The sequence below is a fragment of the Bos grunniens genome, chromosome 26, assembly GCF_055505025.1.
Source record: "Bos grunniens cultivar Pamir isolate PY7600 chromosome 26, Bosgru_T2T1.0, whole genome shotgun sequence".
Lineage (NCBI taxonomy): Eukaryota > Metazoa > Chordata > Mammalia > Artiodactyla > Bovidae > Bos > Bos grunniens.
Window position 1 is genome coordinate 10,247,013 of NC_141190.1, and position 21,147 is coordinate 10,268,159.

The 21,147-nt window shown below is 39.5% G+C and overlaps 1 protein-coding gene across 23 annotated transcripts in view; it reads right to left on the bottom strand.

Annotated features, from left to right (window-relative positions):
• The window catches only part of RNLS (renalase, FAD dependent amine oxidase), a 302,134-nt gene that overhangs the window by 11,742 nt on the left and 269,245 nt on the right, over positions 1-21,147 (bottom strand). For 7 of the 23 annotated variants that reach the window (XR_015155841.1, XM_086379247.1, XM_086379251.1 and 4 more), the window contains one exon: positions 13,493-14,040. The exons of 15 other annotated variants lie outside the window; for them this stretch is intronic. Coding sequence is in view for 7 of the 8 variants with exons in the window: in XM_086379247.1 (XP_086235373.1) it covers positions 13,888-14,040 (153 nt within the window). In the remaining variant the exon portion in view is untranslated. Of the gene's footprint in view, positions 1-6,042; positions 6,556-13,492; positions 14,041-21,147 lie in introns of those variants that run through there. One more of the 23 variants, XM_086379265.1, reaches the window with a different exon arrangement.

Sequence of the window (21,147 nt, forward strand, 5' to 3'; positions counted from 1 at the left end):
TGTTTTCTCTTTTTCTGTTATTTTAATGTAAAAAAATTCTTTGCTCACTAAATTGCTATTATAAACCACTATGGATCAAAGTCCATATTTTGAAAAACAGCTCTGCATTAATGTATATAAGCAACATTGCAGGAAATCTTATGCATTATGGATCCCTGGTCCCTGCTTCAGAGATTCTAATGCACTCAGTCTTGAGCTCCCCCGAATCTGCATTTTATGTTAACCAAACTCTACTGTGATGAGTGTGGGGGCTGAAAAGTGCTGGATCTCTGATACATCCCAAGTGTTTTGAATGGAGAGCCTGGTACAGAATAAGCCTTTGATCCATGTCGGTTGAATAAATGAATGAATGAAAAAGCATGCTTGGTGATTTAGATTCAAGTGGACTAGGGATTACCATTATGTTTGCTTTGTCTTTAAATTGTCTTTTTTGATGGGGTAGCATTTTATTTTAATAAAATTTCAAGCTTACAGAAAAGATTAAAAAATAGGACAAAGATTTATCTTTTACTTAAATTTCTAGCTTAGCTACATTAGCATTTTCTCATCTCCTCATCTAATTTTTTTTTCTTCTGAACTATTTGAGAGTTAGTTGTAGACAAAAAACGCCCCTTTACTACTAGATTACTACTGAGCTTCCCTTGTGGCTCAGCTGCTGAAGAATCTGCTTTCAATGTGGGAGACCTGGGTTCTATCCCTGGGTTGGGAATATCCCCTGGACAAGGGAACAGCTACCCACTCCAGTATTCTGGCCTTGAGAATTGCATGAACTGCATAGTTCATGGGGTCGCAAAGAGTTGGACTCAACGGAGCGACTTTCATGCTACCAAATACTTCAGCATGCATTTTCCTAAGAGCAAGAAAATTCTCTCACTCGGTTACAAGGTGAGGGGCTCCTAGACCAGAGGTTAAATGCCTAAATTATTAAACACTGGGCAGTGCTGAACATCAGGTGACTCCATTCTCCCTTCCAGCCCCATCCAGCATATTTCCCTTTTTATCTATACTACTCTCCTTGGTTTTATTTTTAATTGGAGGATAATTCCTTTACAATGTTGTGTTGGTTTCTGCCGTACAACAACGTGAATCACCTGTAAATATAAACATCTTCTCCCTCTTGAGCCTCCCTCCCTCCCCCTCCCCCTCCCCTTCAGGTCATCACAGAACACTGAGCTCCCTGTGCTATACAGCCCCTTCCCACTAGTTATCTATTTTACACACGGTGGTGTATATATGTCAGTGCTACTCTTTCAGTTCGTCCCGCTTTCTTCTCCCACTGTGTCCCCAAGTCCTTTCTCTACATCTGCCTTTCCTTGGTTTTTTACAGTCAGTAGTCAGAAAATCTCCAGACTTTTGAGTGTCAGGCTCGCTTTGAGTCTCCACATGGGAAGCAACCTTAAATCTTCTAATCTGTGGCTTCTCCAATGCAGAAATTATCTGACTGCCTCTGAATACTCTGGAGAAATTTAAAGAAAATGCAAATTTCCAGACGTCAGTCCTGGACGTTCAGCTCAGATAGATGAGTATGCGTGACCCAGGAATCTGCATTCTATCACCTCGATCCCCACCTCCCTTGTCCTCCCCTAGGTGCTATGGCTCAGCTGGGTTGGGCAGCACAGTTCCTGCGACCTCTCTAGTTTGTGGAATACTCTAGTTGGTGACCACATGTCCAGGAAAGCAAGCAGAGAGAAGCCCCCAGAGTTCTGCTGCAGATTGGAAAGTTCTGCTTCTTAGAAATTTCTTTCTCATATTAATTTCAGTGCCTTTCCTAATGCTACTGGTCTTGGTTCTGCCCCCTGGAGTACCTTAAAACAAGGTCAACTGGCAGCCTGTCAGTTCCTTGGAAAATACTGAAAAAGTATAAACATCACTCACAATCCCACCACCTTCAGAACTTTAAGATTTTAGTGTATTTTTCTTTATATACACACACAAATGCATATGACATGCACCTTTTATTTTAATAGAACAAAGACCATAATACATTCTGAATTTATTGTTACATATTTGGGGTTATCTCTCTTAATGTTGTATCATAGAACTATTCCAGATGGGCAAGTATCCTTGAAGAGCATATTTTCAAATGACTGCATTAAATTCCACTGTTTTGATCTATTGGAATTTATTCAGCCATTTCTTATTAGTGTTTATTTAGGCTGTTTACAGTTTTCCACCATCATAATAACTAATACTTAAATAAACATACAACAATATAAATTATTATCTGAATCCTGGATTGTTTCTTTAAGATAGATTCCTGCTGCAGCTGCTATTGCTGCTAAGTCGCTTCAGTCGTATCCGACTCTGTGCGACCCCACAGACGGCAGCCCACCAGGCTCCCCTGTGCCCAGGATTCTCCATTCAAGAACACTGGAGTGGGTTGCCATTTCCTTCTCCAATGCATGAAAATGAAAAGTGAAAGTGAAGTCACTCAGTCGTGTCCGACTCTTAGCAACCATGGACTGCAGCCTACCAGGCTCCTCTGTCTGTGGGATTTTCCAGGCAAGAGTACTGGAGTGGGGTGCCATTGCCTTCTCCAAGATAGATTTCTAGAAGTGTCAATTATCAAGTCAAAAAACATGTTTAAAAATGTGATACATATTGCCAACTTACTTTTCAGAGAGGTTGTGAAAATTTTAACTTCTAGCAGTTTTGATATCTTTCTAGAAGTTGTGCTAAGTTGCTTCAGTCGTGTCCGACTCTCAGCGACCCTATGGATGGTAGCCTGCCAGGCTTCTCTGTTCATGGGATTCTCCAGGCAAGAATACTGGAGTGGGTTGCCATTTCCTTCTCCTTTTAGAAGTTAGTAATTTTAAAATCATCAATTTGATAGATGACAAATTGCATTTTGTTATGGTTTCAAATCTATATTCCTTTGTTTATTCATAAGGCAAACATGAACAGACACATATACATGTATGCGTGTGTGCATGCGTGCTCAGTTGCTTCAGTCGTGTCCAACTCTCTGCGACCCTATGGACAGTAGCCCTCCAGGCTTCTTTGTCCATGGGATTCTCCTGGCAAGCAAACTGGAGTGGGTTGCCATTTCCTCCTTCAGGGGATCTTCCTGACTTAGGGATAGAATATGTGTCTCTTATGTCTCCTGCATTGGCTGGCAGGTTTTTTATCATTAACGCTACCTGGGAAACCCTACACACACATATACATGTGTATACATATATATGTATATGTGCATGCTAAGTTGCTTCAGTCATGTCTGACTCTTTGTGACCCCATGGACTGTAGCCCACCAGGCTCCTCTGTCCATGGGATTCTTCAGGCAAGAATACCGGAGCAGGTTGCCATGTCTTTCTCCAGGGGATCTTCCTGACCCAGAGATCAAACCCAGGTCTCCAGCATTGCAGGCAGTTTCTTTATCGTCTGAACCACCAGAGAAGCCCATATATATGTATATACATATACATAGGTTTGTATTTTGATTACTTACCAAGTGAAAAATGTTCATACGTGTGTGTATTTTCTCCCATTTTTTGGCCTTTTCTGTTAAATAGGATGTTAAGGGGGGAAGAATAGACACGATCTATTTTTCTGCTGGAGATAAGGGGCCTCATGCTTCTCTTATAGGTTTGTAAATGCTCTCCTACTCATTTTTTTAAATGTAAGAAATATCAACTTCTTTTTCTTCTTTAAAAATTGTGGTAAAATATACACAACATAAAATTTACCATTTTCAAGTGTACAGTTCTGTGGCATTAAGTATGTTCACATTATCCTGCAACCATCGTCACCATCCATCTTCAGAACTTTTTCATCTGTACCATTAAACACTAACACCCCATTCCCCATTTCCTCCAGCCCCTGGCAACTACTATACTACTTTCCGTCTCTGTGAATGTGACTACTCTAGGAACATTATGTAAGTGGAATCATACACTATTTGTCCTTTTGTGACTGGCTTATTTCAGTTAGCATGACATCTTCAAGGTTCATCCATGTTGTAGCATGTGTCTTCCTTTTTCAATAGCTTTGTAATGTTTCCTTTACTACGTTAAGTGCGTTTATAGCCATTATTTCCATTTATTTATGTCAATTCTAGGATCATTAGTGAATTGTCTTATTTACCTAATTCTATAATATATCTTCAGAGAAGGCAATGGCACCCCACTCCAGTACTCTTGCCTGGAAAATCCCATTGAGGGAGGAGCCTGGTAGGCTGCAGTCCATGGGGTCACGAAGAGTCGGACAGGACTGAGTGACTTCACTTTCACTTTTCACTTTCATGCTTTGGAGAAGGGACGGGGGAGCCTGGTGGGCTGCTGTCTATGGGGTTGCACAGAGTCGGACACGACTGCAGCGACTTAGCAGCAGCAGCAGCAGCATGAAAAGCTCAGTCGTGTCTGACTCTTTTCGACTCCTGTAGACTGTAGCCTACCAGGCTCTTCAGTCCATGGGATTCTCCAGGCAAGAATACTGGAGTGGGTTGCCATTTCCTTCTCCACTATCTTAATAGCTGATAAGTTCAATATTTATGGCCTGCTTGCTCATAAACTTATTACTTACTTTCATCTATTAATTTTTTCCAGATGAATTCTAGATTTATTGTTTCATATTAACAAAATCCCATTGTGATTATGTTTAATCTATAGAATAATTAGAGGAAAATGGAAAAATTCATTATATTCAGTATTCTCCTACAGGGACATGGTATATATTTCTACTTATTCAATTTTTAAAAAAATATATTAAGATTTAAAAAATATTTCCCTATATAAATTCTAGATATATTTTCCTGGAGATATGTTTTTGTATTCTATGTTGTTTGTTAATAAAGAATATGATATATTTGCATTATTAACATATAGAAAAATTATTGGTCTTTGAGTGTTTAGAATACTCAATACTCAATACACTTCTAGTGACTAGAAGTGTCTTACTAATTTGAAAAGTTAGTTCATCTGAGTTTTCTAAGATGTATAATCATATTGACAGAAATTAGTAATCATTTCACCTTTCTTTTCTAGTGTTCACGTCTCTTAAATATGTTCCATGCCTTAATGCATTCCCTAGAAATTTCAAAACATTGATGCAAGGACCTTTTATGTCTTCCCAATTTAATGTAGATAATTCTAGCAATTGGTTCTTAATTGTGATATCTGTTATAGTTTCAAAATAATCTTTATCCTTCTAAGATAGCTTCCCCCTCTTATGAGTTTACCATTGGTTATATATGTTATTGATTATATCAGTTATATATGCTAATTTTATGACAATATTTAGCATTTATTGAAATGATTATAAGGTTATTATTATTATTATGGTTTATTAAATGAACAGATTTCCTGTTTATAGACACATTCTTTCAGCTCTTTCCTCTAATACAGAGCTTATTTGTCACAGTACTGTTCACTCTGGATAATATACTTCTCTCAATGAAGTGACACTTGCCAGTTTTTGTTTTCTCCACAATGACCTCTGTATTACACTTTTTTTGGGACAATCTTTTGGTTTGCAGCAAATAGGTTGTTTTCCAAAAAGTAAATAAACATGGTTTATTTTAATGGCTAAAACATACTATGTGAGTTTGAAGTTGGTGACTTGTAGAAGTGGATCCTACACTAGATCTAAATCTTGTCACCTTTAAATCAATTCTAATAAAGAGAATACCAAGAAATATAAATGTGCTCCAATAAACCCTGAGTACACATTGTTGGTAGATGATAAACCACAGTGCAGAACACACTGCCACAGAAGCTACGCTGATAGTTTGCATAGGAAAAGCATCCCTCCCCTCCTCACTTTAGCACATGTGTATACACAAGCACACCAGCTACCCAGAGACGGCTCATTTTAAATAATATATTTCTAGGATTTTTTCTCTTGGGTTTTTTAGAATCTAATGCTCATTTTCACATAAGCTTTCCTTTTTTCAATCACTTAACCATTCAATAAAAAATTATTCAGGGTCTACTATGTGAGCCACTCTGTGCTAGGTTTGGGGGATATATTTTAGATAAGTCAGACATGATTCTTATCTTTGGAACTTACATAAGTAAGACTCAAAAGCTTTTTCATTTTCACTTGTTGGTATCTTTTTGGACTTGAAAGATCTTTTCTTTTGCTACATCTTCTAATTATATAATGTAGCTTCCTAAAATCTGATGGTCTAAATTTCTTGAATTAGTCACTCAATTTGTGACAAACACTGCTGGGGACTGGGGAATTCCAAAGTAAATAAAATGCACACACACACAAACCTCTCCCAGTAGAGTTTAAAATAAAAAATGAAGTCACTCGGTCGTGTCCGACTCTTTGCGACCCAATGGACTGTAGCCTGCCAGGCTCCTCTGTTCATGGGATTTTCCAGGCAATAGTACTGCAGTGGATTGCCATTTCCTTCTCCAGCAGATCTTCCCGACTCAAGGATCGAACCCCGGTCTCCCGCATTGCAGACAGATGCTTTACCGTCTGAGCCGCCAGGGAAGTCCTTTATAGAGTACTAGAGTACTAATAGAGTTTACTACGTTCTAAAGAAACCCTGATTCAAAGGCTTTGCAAGATTCATCCGACTTTAATATGCCATGTGCACCAGAGGCACTGAAAAGAAAAAAGAAGTGAACCAAGTATTTTGGAAAGGTAAAAATGCAGAAATTGATCCAAAAATGAATTTCTAGTTAATAATTATTTAAATTGAAATTCCGTTAATTCCCCTCTTTGGCTAATTCAATTGTCTAATTTTAATAATTTTCAATATGTATGACTTCAGTTTCTCATAAGAAACATAAAACAGGCTCATCAGGCTTCTTTAGTCTGGTGCGTTTCTTTGCTCAAATGTTGGCTTCAGAGGCAGAAACCTTTATATATTAGGCAAAATGAAAAGTGAAATACAAGTGTTTATTAGGCAGTTTCAAACATAGAGCAGCTCTCCCATATTCCCCCGCCTCCAAATAAGGACTTCCCAAAGTGAGAGGGAGCATAAAGCAGGGATTTTCTGAAGTAGGGAGAACGTAGGTACTTTTGTAATTATCTTCTCTACCGAAGATGAGGCTTCCCAGGTGATACTAGTGGTAAAGAATCTGCCTGCTAATACAGGAGATACAGAGACGTGGGTTTGATCGGGAAGATCCCCTGAGGAGGAAATGGTACCCCACTCCAGTATTCTTGCTGGGGGAAGCCCATGGCCAGAGGAGCCTGGTGGGCTACAGTGCATGGGGTCGCATAGAGTCATACACGACTGAGCGTTTGAGCACCAGCACACTGAAGATAAGGTTGGTACATTTTTCTTCTATGGGATGATTCTGTATCAGCAGTGATTTTCTTTGATACTTCTTCAACATCTGTTTACTGAGTACCTCCTATGTGCCAGGCCCTGATGGTGCTGATCTTGCCAGTTTTGGTGGCAAGTAGATACTGAACCAGTTAGTACACGTGTGATTGGTATCACAAGCGTGGGGAGACTAGACTGGCTGGGGATAAACAGTGTGCTGTGCAAGCACATTAGGAGCACAGCAACAAGCCATAAGGCAGTTATTCACTCATTCACTCAAGAGTCAATAAGAATTTCTGACAAAAATTTAGTTTAAATGAAGCCAAACTTATGGTGGCATTTGAATACAGGCCCCAGTGAGTTTTACAGGTAATAAAGTGGCTGCCTAGCTAGGTTTAAAGCTACCTGTAGATGGTGGGATGCTTATGAGACAGATTATTTTCCTAAATCCCACTTCACTAATAGTAAGATTCACAGTAACAGCTAACATTTATCATTTTCTATGTGCAGAGCACAGTGCTAAACACTTTACATATTATGTTCTAAGACACTCAAATAACCCCTAACCTTAAGGCAGGAAAAATTAGTGTCCCCATTTTATAGATGAATCTCCTGAGGCTCAAAGATATAAGAAACTGGTCCAAGATTACACATCTAGAAAGTGGTAAGTTTAGGATATCACAGAATTTACCAGGAGTTGAGCTTTTTAAAGTGAAGGCCAGGGACAGGAAATGAATCTGCATATTTAGCCAAACATGTCAAGAATGTGAAATTACTCACTCCCAGTTTTCACAGCATTTCAGAGATTAAGTAAATAATCTTCAGCAGAATCCAATCCAAGCATGCAATTCTTTGCATTCAGCACACATACTTGCTAAGAAGACACCATTCACTGCACAGAACACTTCTATTTTACATTATCCCTACTCCTGGTCATGACCTATCCTGGTTTTTTTCCAAGGACCATGTTAGAGCAAACCCTTTCCCCCAAGCATATACTTATTAGCTATGACAGGAAAAGAGAAAGTGGCCCCCACCTGGTCTCAGGCAGACCCTACTGTTCTGTTTCATGAAGGTTTTGAGATTCTAGAGCTGTTAAGCTTCTGAGTTTTATCAGCATTTAGTCAGTGAACAAACTCTTACCATCAACTCTCCTAAGTGTCCTACATAAATGCAGAGGAAACTGCCCTTTGCAGGGGTCTCTGAGGCACACGATCTGCTTACATTTTCTTCCTTACTCTTATTCCCTTTATCATCATCATCATCATTGCTATTATTTATTGAGCACTTACTATGCGTCCAGCACTTTGTTAAGGTTTTATGTATCTTTAAGCCTTATAACAATCTTACGAGGCAGCTACCATTAACTCAGTTTTCAACGATGAAGGGGCTGTGTAGCTGTTTAACTGCAAGGTCACAGAATGAGGAGCAAAAGTCTGGATTAAAACAGATCTATTTAACTCCAGGGGATATGTGCAAAATAGTACTGCTTGCTTTAAAGGATTTACGATGGGGCATGGGATCAAGGAGTAGTGGACCAAATGTTTACATCTAAGATAAGCCTATATTTACATAAATTGATAGGATGCAGATTTAGAGGTTATTAATCTGAGGTCCATGGAGCTCCCCCTTCAGTGTTTAAAAATAGATTTTTGAGGGTTTGTAACCTCCTAAAACAGGAGTCAGCACATATCTTTCTTAAAATTCCAGATAGTAACCATTTTAGACTTTGTAGGCTATATGGTTTCTATGGCAAACATCCCTCTCTACTGTTGTAATGCAAAAACAGCCACAGATGATACATAAACAAGCGGGCAAGGCTGTATTCCAATAAAACTTTATTTACAAAAACAAGCAGAGAGCCAGTAGGCTCTAAAATAGTATGCAAATTCTATTTGCACATATGCATCCTTGTTTTTGTTGTTATTGGGAGAAAATCTCATAGCTTTCCCAGGCTTCTCAAGTAGGTTCAAAATCCAAGATGGCTAAGAACTGGTCTAAACGGTCTCCAAGGCCCTCTAAACTTAGACATTCCAGGATGATTCTAACGTGCCTTTCAGTTAACACATTCTTTGGAAATTCTTTCTCCTTAGCAGGCACATTTGATAGATTCTGCTGTGAACTCTTAAGCGGACTATAATTTCTGTCTGTTGAGAAGAAAACACAGGACATAGTACCATTTCAACCATTCCTGGCTTACCTGGCCAGATGATATTGGCTGAAACACAAGGACATTCCAGAGTGGATACAGCAACTCAGTCCTGCACCAGCTAGTCTGAGATTGGCTGAGGCTCCTTCCTTTTCCCAGAGACCACGTTCTGTGTTTTACTGAGCCTTCTCCACAGAAAGTACTCACTTTCCCGACCACTCTGATACACAGTTTGGATTCCTAAAGGCAGCCAGGGCTGCCCAGTTATGGTGTGGTACAGAGGGATTTTGCCAGAATTATTTTCCTGATGGATCCCTGCTTCTGTTTGGAGACCCTCTCTCTGGAGAGGAAACATGGTTCTTTCTCTTAGGATTCCCAGTATCTTATCTACTGTCTGTGATTACTGCCTTCCACTCTATGGACTCGTCTTTCCCTAACTAGCATCTTAGGTGGAGATGGCTAATTATATTCCATTATGTCCACCACAGAGCCTGGTACCATATTTTAGGTTATTAGCACTGAGATCCTTGAAAGCTACAGATAGTTTTAAATTCTGGCATTACTTTGGAAAAATCAAGATAATGACTATCCTGTCAACTTGATTAAAAAGCAGGATTGACTGCTTTGAATTGTAGAAAAAAGAGATTAAAGCAAAAAAATTACAAATGCTATGAAGCATAATGTGGTTGTATTTATATTCCAGATTTCTAAGAATGGAGAATTGGACACAGAGTAAGAAGCGGGAGGGAAAAAAAATGGGAGGGGAGAAAGTGATGGTAGAAACTGATAGAGGACAGAATGAAACAAAGGGAATGGAGAGACAAAGAGGAGTACAGAAGGAAAGGCTGGATGCAGAGGGAGCCTGTTTGCTAACCAGCTACTGCTGGGCTGAAATTCAGTGTCATTAGGATGCAACCATTTCTCACAGCAAGTGCCCCCCAAAGAAGGAAATAAACCAGCAAATGAAAATAACAGAATATAAATCATTTCGTCAGTACCTACAGAGACTATATTCCATATTAGACTCCTGTGTACACCACATCAGGATTAGTGTTAGCTCTCTGAAATGAAACGTCAGTAAGGGGACCACATGGTGCTGACTGCACCTCCAACCAATATTTTGGTTCAGCTTTAATTACCGTGTGCATCTGGCAGCAGCACGGTGCCACGTAATGGAAATGGGTCACGGGAGGCCCGGGTTCTTGACCTGCATTTCATGATGCGATCTTGTTTGGCCAAGCTCTGTGCCTCCGTCTCCTCGTTTGTCAAATGTGAATAATAATTCCCTGCTCTGTTTATTTTACAAGATATTAGGAGGATGGAAAAAATACATATATATACAGATACACTTGAAATATACATATATATGTTTTAGATATATATAATCTTTTTTTCTAAAATATAAAGCAGTCAGTGATGCTTTTTTATTCAAGTTGATGGGAGAATCAATATCTGAGTTTTCAAAAGTAATGCCAGAATTTATATATATTGTGCTTCCCAGGTGGCTCAGTGGTAAAGAATCCATCTGCCAATGCAGGAGATGCAAAAAAATGTGGGCTCTATCCCTGGGTCGGGAAGATTCCCTTGGAGTAGGAAATGGCAACCCACTCTGGTATTCTTGCTTGGGAAATCCCATGGACAGAGAAGCCTGGTGGACTACAGTCCATGGGGTCACAAAAGAGTTGGACCCAACTGAGCGACTGAGCGTAGCACATACACATACATACGCACATATACTTGGATGAGAATAAAATACCAGATAAATGTAAAATTGACCTTGTTCTTTTTACTTAACAAGGTACCAAGTAGGCGGAGGGGTGGGGTTGATGGCATTTTGCACAGAAGACTTGGTGACTCAATAATATGTCTTTTTTTTTCCCTCAGTAATATCTGGTCTGGGATTATTACTGCTTACTTGATGTTTTTAGACATACTTCTCCCCTTCAGAAATGCCAAAGGTGAAATATACTACTCGACTGCTATAATTTGTCACCCTCGCTGCCTGAGCAAGACGTGCATAGACAGTTTAGTAATTAAGCTTTTCAGCCCTGCATCGTATGGTTTTATTCCAGCTAAGGCTATATTTATCAGCGAACAAGTATTAAATCACCCTACTGCTCCAGCCGTTCCTCACTTGAATATGCTCCTTTCAAAACAGAGCAGATTTCCTTGACTGTGTTTGATTAATAAAAGTTCTTGTTTGGAAGTACTGTGGTGCTGTGTGGCCCTGTGGGAGCCGACACACATACATACACCCTTTTCCAAAAGGTACTGACCCGTATTTCTCAGGGGACTTGGCTACCTTTGCCCTGGGTCTTTAGGGCATCCTGGCCATCTGAATCTCCGGCCTCTGAATTTATGGCCTCTGGGACGGCTTCTAGCGCAGACAGTCCCATATCTATTTCAATTTCTAAAGAGGAAGGGGTAAATGAAGATAGAGAACATAAGCTTTTGATACATTTTCTTTCCTTATTTGAGCATCAGGGAATTGGTCTGTTTCTATCAGAGATGGATCAAAATGTAAAATGAGTTTTCAAATGTTTAAAATGAGTTTCAGCAAAGTAACAATGACCTACATACTAAGCAGGGTTGTATATCTTTTCTCATATTGCTACAGTATTTTCTAAGCAGATACACAATTACTAGGGAAACACATTTAGAATGAACAGATATTAAAACTCATCAGTGGGATTCTCTGGTGGTCCAGTGGTTAAGACTTCGCCTTCCAATGCAGGGGGTGTGGGTTCGATCCCTGATCAGAGGGCTAAGATCCCACATGCCACATGGCCAAAACACAAAGCAGAAAGAATATCACGACAAATTCAATAAAGACTTTCAAAAATGGTTCACATTAAAAAATATTTTAAATAAGAAATAACTCATCCGTAATGGCTTAGCATACTTTCTCTAAGCAACACATCCCACCTTTATAAATAATTTTTTCTTCTTTGGAATATAAACACTCATGAAACAAATATAACATTGCTTTAAAGCTTTAGGATGCTTTCAGTCAGATGGCTCCAGAAGTATATTAGTTAAAAACAAAATAGTTAATATATTCAATATATTTGCTACTGTATTTTAAGGGTATAACCAAAATAAAGACAAATGTTCATCAAATATAGGCCAAAATGATGAAAGAAATCTCAATATTTTTCCCTGTATCATAAAAGAGATCACATTAATTTCCCTTTTCCTTTCTATATTATCAAAAATTAGTGACATTAACCACATGTAGGCATTTCAGTTTTCCATCAATTGATTGCAAGTAGGAGATGTATAAGAACATTCCATAGAAAAAATCCACTTTGTAGTTTCATAAACAAGTTCTGCCCATGCCTGTGTATGTGAATGCCTGATAGTGGGCATGTCAGTGTGAGATTTTAAATACTACCAAGCTAAGGGGTCTTTTGTGGAACTTTTCTTAGTTTGAGAGACTGCAATGATCTGAGAGGCTGTGACGATTTCTTTCCTTTCAAAATGACAAAATGGAACTCGCCAGTTTGCTTTCTAAATTAGCAACAAGTAGCTTGTTCAGAAGGCTGGGGATCAATTTCTCTCGAGCCAGCAAGTCATGGGTTGTCACCGATGCGTGTGGGTGATATGCTGAACCGCTAAGTTGGCAAATATTGAACTATTTTAAGTGCATCTATTTTCTGGTTCAGTAAAATTTTTTTGTATTAAATTCATTAAACTTGACACAGTCTAAATGCCGCAGCACACACTGGAGAGGGCATAAAAGAAAGAGCACTAGCCACAGGAGATAGCACAAGGTAAAGATCAATATGATTTCTCTCAGCTTCTATTTAATTTTTATCTTTCCCATTAAGGCTGGATTTTTTAAGGTTAAAACGTACTGTGTGACTTGGAAAGTCAAGTTGAATCTGGTTATTTTCTGAAAATTTGAAGAGACATTTCTTTGTCAGTCAAGTTGCCCTCCAAACTGCGTTCTTAGAGATGATGACATATGTGACCTACAATTCAGGAGCATTTAATAACTTGGAAGAGAAACGAGAAACAAAAATTACCCTTTGTTTCCACAGTTTGGAGAAATCTTGTAGTTCAGCAATTTGCAAAAAATATCAAACCAAGGATATACTTGAAGATTTATCACGATGTCTTTATAAAGATTATTCTTTATTTGGGACTGAAATTTTCAAAAGGACAACAAAGGTCTGTGGACATGAACTGTTACTTGGATTTGACAGAATTTGGGGGGAGAGCTATTTGTTTTTTCTTAAGCACGACTTTGCCTCCAACAAGGAGTGGGCAGACATGGCAACTCAGAAAAGTGGAAAAAAGTATAAAGTACAAGGGATTTTTCCTTCTTGTAGGAGTTGTAAGTACTGAAATTATCAAATTGATTTTATACTCCATGTGAAAAATAATAATCAGTAAAGAACAATTTTTCAGTAATTTCTCTCAACAAAAGAGAAAACAAAATAATCAATGACAGAAAACTGTGAAAACAAGAACCCCAAAGCACATGTGAAAAATAAGAATACAGGCAGTACTAAATATGATTCTTTAAAGCTTCCAGAACACATAAAGCAGAAGTGATGCAGCCGTCAAAGTTGGACTGAGTAAATCCATCCCCCCCACACACAAGAAGAGGCTGGAGGTGAAGAGTCATTTGACCAAGAGAGTTGGCAGCAGCATTTGTAACCTGAAAATATTAAAAAAGAAGAAAAATTCAATTGACATTCAGTGCTCTGTTGTGCTGTCATGTCAATGCCCAGCTGGAGAAGCTTCTCTACCTGAAGAAATCAAGATGTTTTATAAAGAGCAAGGAAAACTAGGTTAAGACCCCTGAACTTTTCCCCTTGCCCAAGTGTTTACACCGAAATTCTTAAACGTTCACATTTTCAGTCATTTGATAAGATAATCAGAAGTGTATTGAACTTCAAACTTAATAGGTCACGATCTGCTAAATCGGTTGGAAGTACAGTGAAGTTTTTCATTAGGGGGAAATGAAATTCATGAAATCATTCACCAAGTATTGAGAACCTGCTACATGCCAGACAAGGTGAATACAAAAGAGATTTAAAGGGTCACATCCTTAAGGAGTTTCCAGTTCAGCACAACTGCTGGCATGTAAGTGTCTAAGGACTAAGACAGAGAGAAGGGCAAGGCGCTATTAAAATGCATGGGAGGAGGCCAGCATACTGGACAGAGAACGTTTCAATAGGGTGTGACTGGTCATTTCACTTGAGGTCTAATGGAAACATCAAAATTTGCCAGGGAAGGAAGCAGGTATAAGGCTTTCCAAAGGGAAGGAGTAAGATGTGTAAATGTACCACAGCCAATGTGTGTGTGTGTGTGTGTGTGTGTGAGTGCGCGCACATGTGTGCTGGGGGAGGAGACTGACTAGAAGAAGGAACATAGCTGAGAGGTAAGATAAGAGGAATACTTTGTTTCAAATAAAGTCTGCTTGGGCTTCTCAGGTGGCTCAGTGGTAAAGAATCTGCCTGTAACACAGGAGACCCAGGTTCAACCTTGGGGTCAGGAAGACCCCCTCAAGAAGGAAACAGCAGCCCACTCCCGTTTTTTTTTCTTGGGAAATCCCATGGACAGAGTAACCTGGTGGGCTACAGTCCTGGGGGTCACAAAAAATCTAGTCCATGGGGTTGCAAAGAGGAGGACACGATTTAGCAAGTAAACAACGACAGCAAAGAAGGTAGTGTTGCTTATGCGCCAAAAGGGGGAATCAGTTGAGGTCTAGGACTTATTTTGTAGAACCAAGTTTAGAATATTTGAAATGATGAAAAAGGCATAGAATTATTGGAAAAATTATTCTCTAAATTAGAACGTATGTTGCTAACAAACATTCACAGTGAGGGGAATGAGTGGGCGATTAATGTATTTATCTTGGATACTGATGGTTTGGCTACTGAAGCACCAAAAACTCCCTAAAAAACCAAATTACTCAAAGCTATTATAAAGACAGTCTCTCTTGGGACCACTTTCCTGCACAACTTCAGGGGGTGCATTTCGCATAGACTACATGGCGGTTCTGGTCTCTCTCATACAGTGTTTTCATGAAGAGAAGCAGAATAAGACCCATGAGAATTTACTTGTTTAAAAATCACACCAAAAAATCAAGCAATGTGATAAATGCTATTTGGATTATGGAGCCGATTTTGCTTCTTGATAGGTTGAGTTAGCATAATGTTTTTATAGTTTTTTAAAACCATAAAAACTTTACATAGATATTTTTATTTATATGCCATATTTTGTCTTTAAAAGGAGGTGGTACAATTATTTCCTTCTTGAATCACTGAAGATATGGACCTTTAAAGACCAGTATCACTCAGATACAAATGTAAAATGATATAAGTATCCTCTCACTTTTCTTGACGTCACTTGATAGCAATATCATCTATCACAGACATAGCAGATAATCTTTTAAAAATTAAGTCACAGTTTTAATTTATTATATTATAGTTTCTTTCATGCCCTCCCAGGTTTTATTAAAGTATAATTGGCATATAAAAATTACATATATATTTAAGATGTACAAGTTGAGGTTATGACACATGTATACATTGCAAAATAATCACCATAATCAAGCTAATTAATAAGATTGTTCTCTTAGCAAATTTCAAGTATACAATAGAGTATCAAAATTGTAACCCACTCCAGTATTCTTGCCTGAAGAATTCCGTGGACAGAGGAGCCTAACAGGCTACAGTCCATGGGTCATGAAAGAGTCAGACATGACTGAGCGACTAAACAACAAAACATTAAGGACAGTCATGCAGCTGTATGTTAGATCCCTAGAACTGACCCATCATACATAACTGAAACTTGGTACCCTTCAACCAACATCTCTTTATTTCCCCCTCCCACCAGCCTCTGGCAATCACCATTCTACTCTCTGCTTCTATGCATTTGATTATTTTAGATTCCACCTGTGAGATCACGCATTATTTGTCCTCCATAGCCGATAAATCTTGAAATTGACGGAAAGGGTCTTTGAGTGGCTAAAATAGATAGTACATAGTGCAGACACTGAAGCACAGACTGGGGTGTTCCATCAGAGCTTTTAATATCCTGCTTTAGATGGAATTTTAGCAAGTTGGATGATTTGATTTGTCAGTGAATCACAAAGGGAGGAAGAAAGCTGCTGGGGGTCCTATATATACTACTGATTTTAAATGTGACAATCCACAGTCTGAAAACAAGGGATGCTATAGAAACACTAAAAAACCAGACAGGGTTGGGGAAAAATCCTGGCAGTCTGTGGTCACTTAATGCAGGGCAAATAACTTTCCGGCTCTTAATAGTCCCTGAGGGTGCCAGTTATTAGTTTTCCTGCAATTATTATTGCTGCTGATGAAGGCCTCAGTATTTAAGGACCAATGCTAATGGGCATAAAGTGTTAATTGTTGGCATTTCTTGGATGTTCTCTGCATACCAAATGCCTTACACACACATCCTACTTAATTCACATATCAACCTAGGAGGTAGATACTACTATTCTCATTCTATAGCTGAGACAGCTAAGACTCAGAGAGAGACTATTTCCTGCCCCAAAACAGAAAGCCTGGAGGTGAAGAAGCATTCAAACAGGGCAGAATTTCCCCTCCACCCCACCCCAGAAACATTTCCATAAAGGCCTAAGTAAAACAAAAATGTGTGATCGTCATGTGGAAAATTCACATAAATAGGACAATTCATTCACACATATTCACATATATATTAATACATAAGCAGGTGTCTATGTATAATTTATATGCACACACATACATATATATATATATATATAAATTCTCCATTCTTAGTAAAGTTTCCATACATTCCAGCTGGCATCCTGGTACAGATAAACCATGGTACTATTAAACATTACACTAGTGTTAAGCAGGAGGTAGCTTAAGGGAAAAAGTTCTGCCCAGGAGAGAGTGGGTAATTTATCGGTGCTGTGTAATTTCATTTGATGAGTGGTGAGTGCCAGATGCCAGATCACATGGCTGGAAAACTAGGCCACTGATTAGCCAGTCTGCAGTTGGGATGAAATCAATCTTGCTGCATTTAGGTGGATTCGCCCATTTTGCAATTACCCAATGAGGAAAATATGAAAACACGAAGGGTGTGCTTGCAAGCTCCTTCACCCAAGTGAAGCAGAGAGGCCTGCAGTGGAGGAACACATAACTGTCAAAGCCACAATCTCACGGTAATGCAGTCTTTGGCTATGCTTCCAGCCACAGTGAGGAACCACAGCTCAATGACTATGTTTAAGAGAGATGTCAGGGCTGAAACAATCCCTTGGGAATCCAGGATGCTTGGGCTCCATGTGTCCCGGGGGCAGGGGGGTGGTCAGAAAGAACTCACACCGCAGAAGCTGGTGCTCTGGGGTCACTAATGTAGGTTTCTTTACAATTAGGTGATGACTGGACTGGACATATGAATTTGAAGCAGAAAAAGCAGTTTTACATCCAAGTGATTTAAACCCATATGTGTCTTGTGACTCCTCTCTACCTGCCGAATAGAATGCAAACTTCTCAGCCCCCGTCCCCCATGAAAGGCCCTGCATAACCTAATCTTCCCTCCATCCAAGCCCCACCTCTTGCGCTTCTCTCACTTTTGCCTCGCGTCCCATCTACATTCAAACTAAGGTTCTTCAAGCACATCCTTCTTTGTTGTGCTTCTGTGACTTTGAACAAGTCATTCTGCTTGGTGATGTTGTATTGTTCCCTCTCTTTTCTGCCAACCAAATTGCTCATCCTTCAAGAACTAGCACAAATGTCACCTGCTCAGAGGTCTTCTTGCTCTGCCAGGCACGGTAAGTGCCTTTTCAGCATGTTATTTGTATCTATTATGTGACTTGCTATTTTGCACTATAATTACGTCCTTGCCTGTCTCCCGTCTTAGACTGCATGCTCTGCAAAGTGGGGACTGTGATGCACTCATCTTTGTATCCAAGGCTGAAAGTGGTGCCTAGCCCATAGTAAGTGTGCAATAAATGTTCATTGAGTTGGTAAAGAAAGACAGAATATTGTACACGTAGTTGATCAAATGAAGGTCTTCATATGGAACCGGCTCCATAAAACCCCACAGAGCTGGCAGAAGTTCAAATGGAAGACCTATTGTGTAGAAGGCTCTCAGGAATGAGCAACATCTCTGTCAACCGCTGTCCGTGAGTGTCTCCTATGTCATATGGCAAACTACATAAACTTGCTGATTCCGTAGCTCAGAAATGGTTAAAATACTGTGAATTTTTATATGATTTAACATAACACTTTCTTTTTATATTGATTGCTAATTGTGAACAGTCACACACAAAAAGTCCCTTGGGTATGAGAATGAAATTAAAGATGAAAAGAAAGAGGGAGGCAGACAAGTAGGCTAATGGGTATTTCCAAAAAATTATAGTTGACAAATAACAAAAAAAAATTCAGTGACACATGTGATAATGTACCTTCTCTCTTCCAAATCTATGCTGACAGCTAAGCTTGTCCTTGGACTGTCAGACATCTACCAATAAAATGATCTCATTGGTTTGGCCTACAGAGAGGCTGTATTTTAGGGTGACTGTTTCAGTTGGCAGTTCAGCCCATTTGGTAACTTAAAACCAACCTTTATGAGATACTACAATAGATGATGTTCAAGTGAACAAGACAAGAATTAAGATCTCAGAAACTCTAATCTTAGAGGTGCAACTAACTTGAGAGAACTTAGACAACCTATGAAAAATCAGGTTCTCTGCTGGGGCTTATTATGGATGTAAATATACTGCTTTTCATTGAATCTTAGTTCAGCTCAGTTCAGTTCAGTTCAGTCGCTCAGTCATGTCCGACTCTTTGCGACCCCAAGAATGGCAGCACACCAGGCCTCCCTGTCCATCACCAACTCCCAGAGTTTACCCAAACTCACGTCCTTTGAGTCGGTGATCCCATCCAGCCATCTCATCCTCTGTTGTCCCCTTCTCCTCCTGCCCCCAATCCCTCCGACATCAGAGTTTTTTCCAATGAGTGAACTCGTTGCATGAGGGGGCCAAAGTATTGGAATTTCAGCTTTAGCATCAGTCCTTCCAAAGAACACCCAGGACTGATCTCCTTTAGGATGGACTGGTTGGATTTGCTTTCAGTCCAAGGGACTCTCAAGAATCTTCTCCAACACCACAGTTCAAAAACATCAATTCTTCAGCACTCAGCTTTCTTCACAGTCCAACTCTCACATCCATACATGACCACTGGAAAAACCATAGCCTTGACTAGACGGACCTTTGTTGGCAAAGTAATGTCTCTGCTTTTGAATAGGCTATCTAGGTTGGTCATAACTTTCCTTCCAAGGAGTAAGCATCTTTTAATTTCATGGCTACAATCATCATCTGTAGTGATTTTGGAGCCCCCAAAATAAAGTCTGGCACCATTTCCACTGTTCCCCCATCTATTTCCCATGAAGTGATAGGACCAGATGCCATGATCTTCGTTTTCTGAATGTTGAGCTTTAAGCCAACTTTTTCACTCTCCACTTGCACTTTCATCAAGAGGCTTTTTAGTTCCCTTCACTTTCTGCCATAAGGGTGGTGTCATCTGCATATCTGAGGTTATTGATATTTCTCCTGGCAATCTTGATTCCAGCTTGTGCTTCTTCCAGCCCAGCGTTTCTCATGATGTACTCTGCATAGAAGTTAAATAAGCAGGGTGACAATATACAGCCTTGACATACTCCTTTTCCTATTTGGAACAAGTCTGTTGTTCCATGTCCAGTTCTAACTGTTGCTTCCTGACCTGCATACAGATTTCTCAAGAGGCAGATCAGGTGGTCTGGTATTCCCATCTCTTTCAGAATTTTCCACAGTTTATTGTGATCCACACAGTCAAAGGCTTTGGCACAGTCAATAAAGCAGAAATAGATGCTTTTCTGGAACTCTCTTGCTTTTTCGATGATCCAGTGGATGTTGGCAATTTGATCTCTTGTTCCTCTGCCTTTTCTAAAACCAGCTTGAACATCAGGAAGTTCATGGTTCACGTACTGCTGAAGCCTGGCTTGGAGAATTTTGAGCATTACTTGACTAGCATGTGAGATGAGTGCAATTGTGCAGTAGTTTGAGCATTCTTTGGCATTGCCTTTCTTTGGGATTGGAATGAAAACTGACCTTTTCCAGTCCTGTGGCTGCTGCTGCGTTTTCCAAATTTGCTGGCATATTGAGTGCAGCACTTTCACAGCATCATCTTTCAGGATTTGAAATAGCTCCACTGGAATTCCATCACCTCCACTAGCTTTGTTCATAGTGATGCTTTCTAAGGCCCACTTGACTTCACATTCCAGGATGTCTGGCTCTAGGTCAGTGATCACACCATCGTGATTATCTGGGTCGTGAAGGTCTTTTTTGTACAGTTCTTCTGTGTATTCTTGCCACCTCTTCTGCTTCTGTTAGGTCCATACCATTTCTGTCCTTTATCGAGCCCATCTTTGCATGAAATGTTCCCTTGGTATCTCTAATTTTCTTGAAGAGATCCCTAGTGTTTCCCATTCTGTTGTTTTCCTCTATTTCTTTGCACTGATCACTGAGGAAGGCTTTTTTATTGCTCCTTGCTATTCTTTGGAACTCTGCATTCAGATACTTATATCTTTCCTTTTCTCCTTTGCTTTTCCCTTCTCTTCTTTTCACAGCTATTTGTAAGGCCTCTCCAGACAGCCATTTTGTTTTTTGCATTTCTTTTCCATGGGGATAGTTTTGATCCCTGTCTCCTGTACAATGTCATGAACTTCCGTCCATAGTTCATCAGGCACTCTATCTATCAGATCTAGGCCCTTAAATCTATTT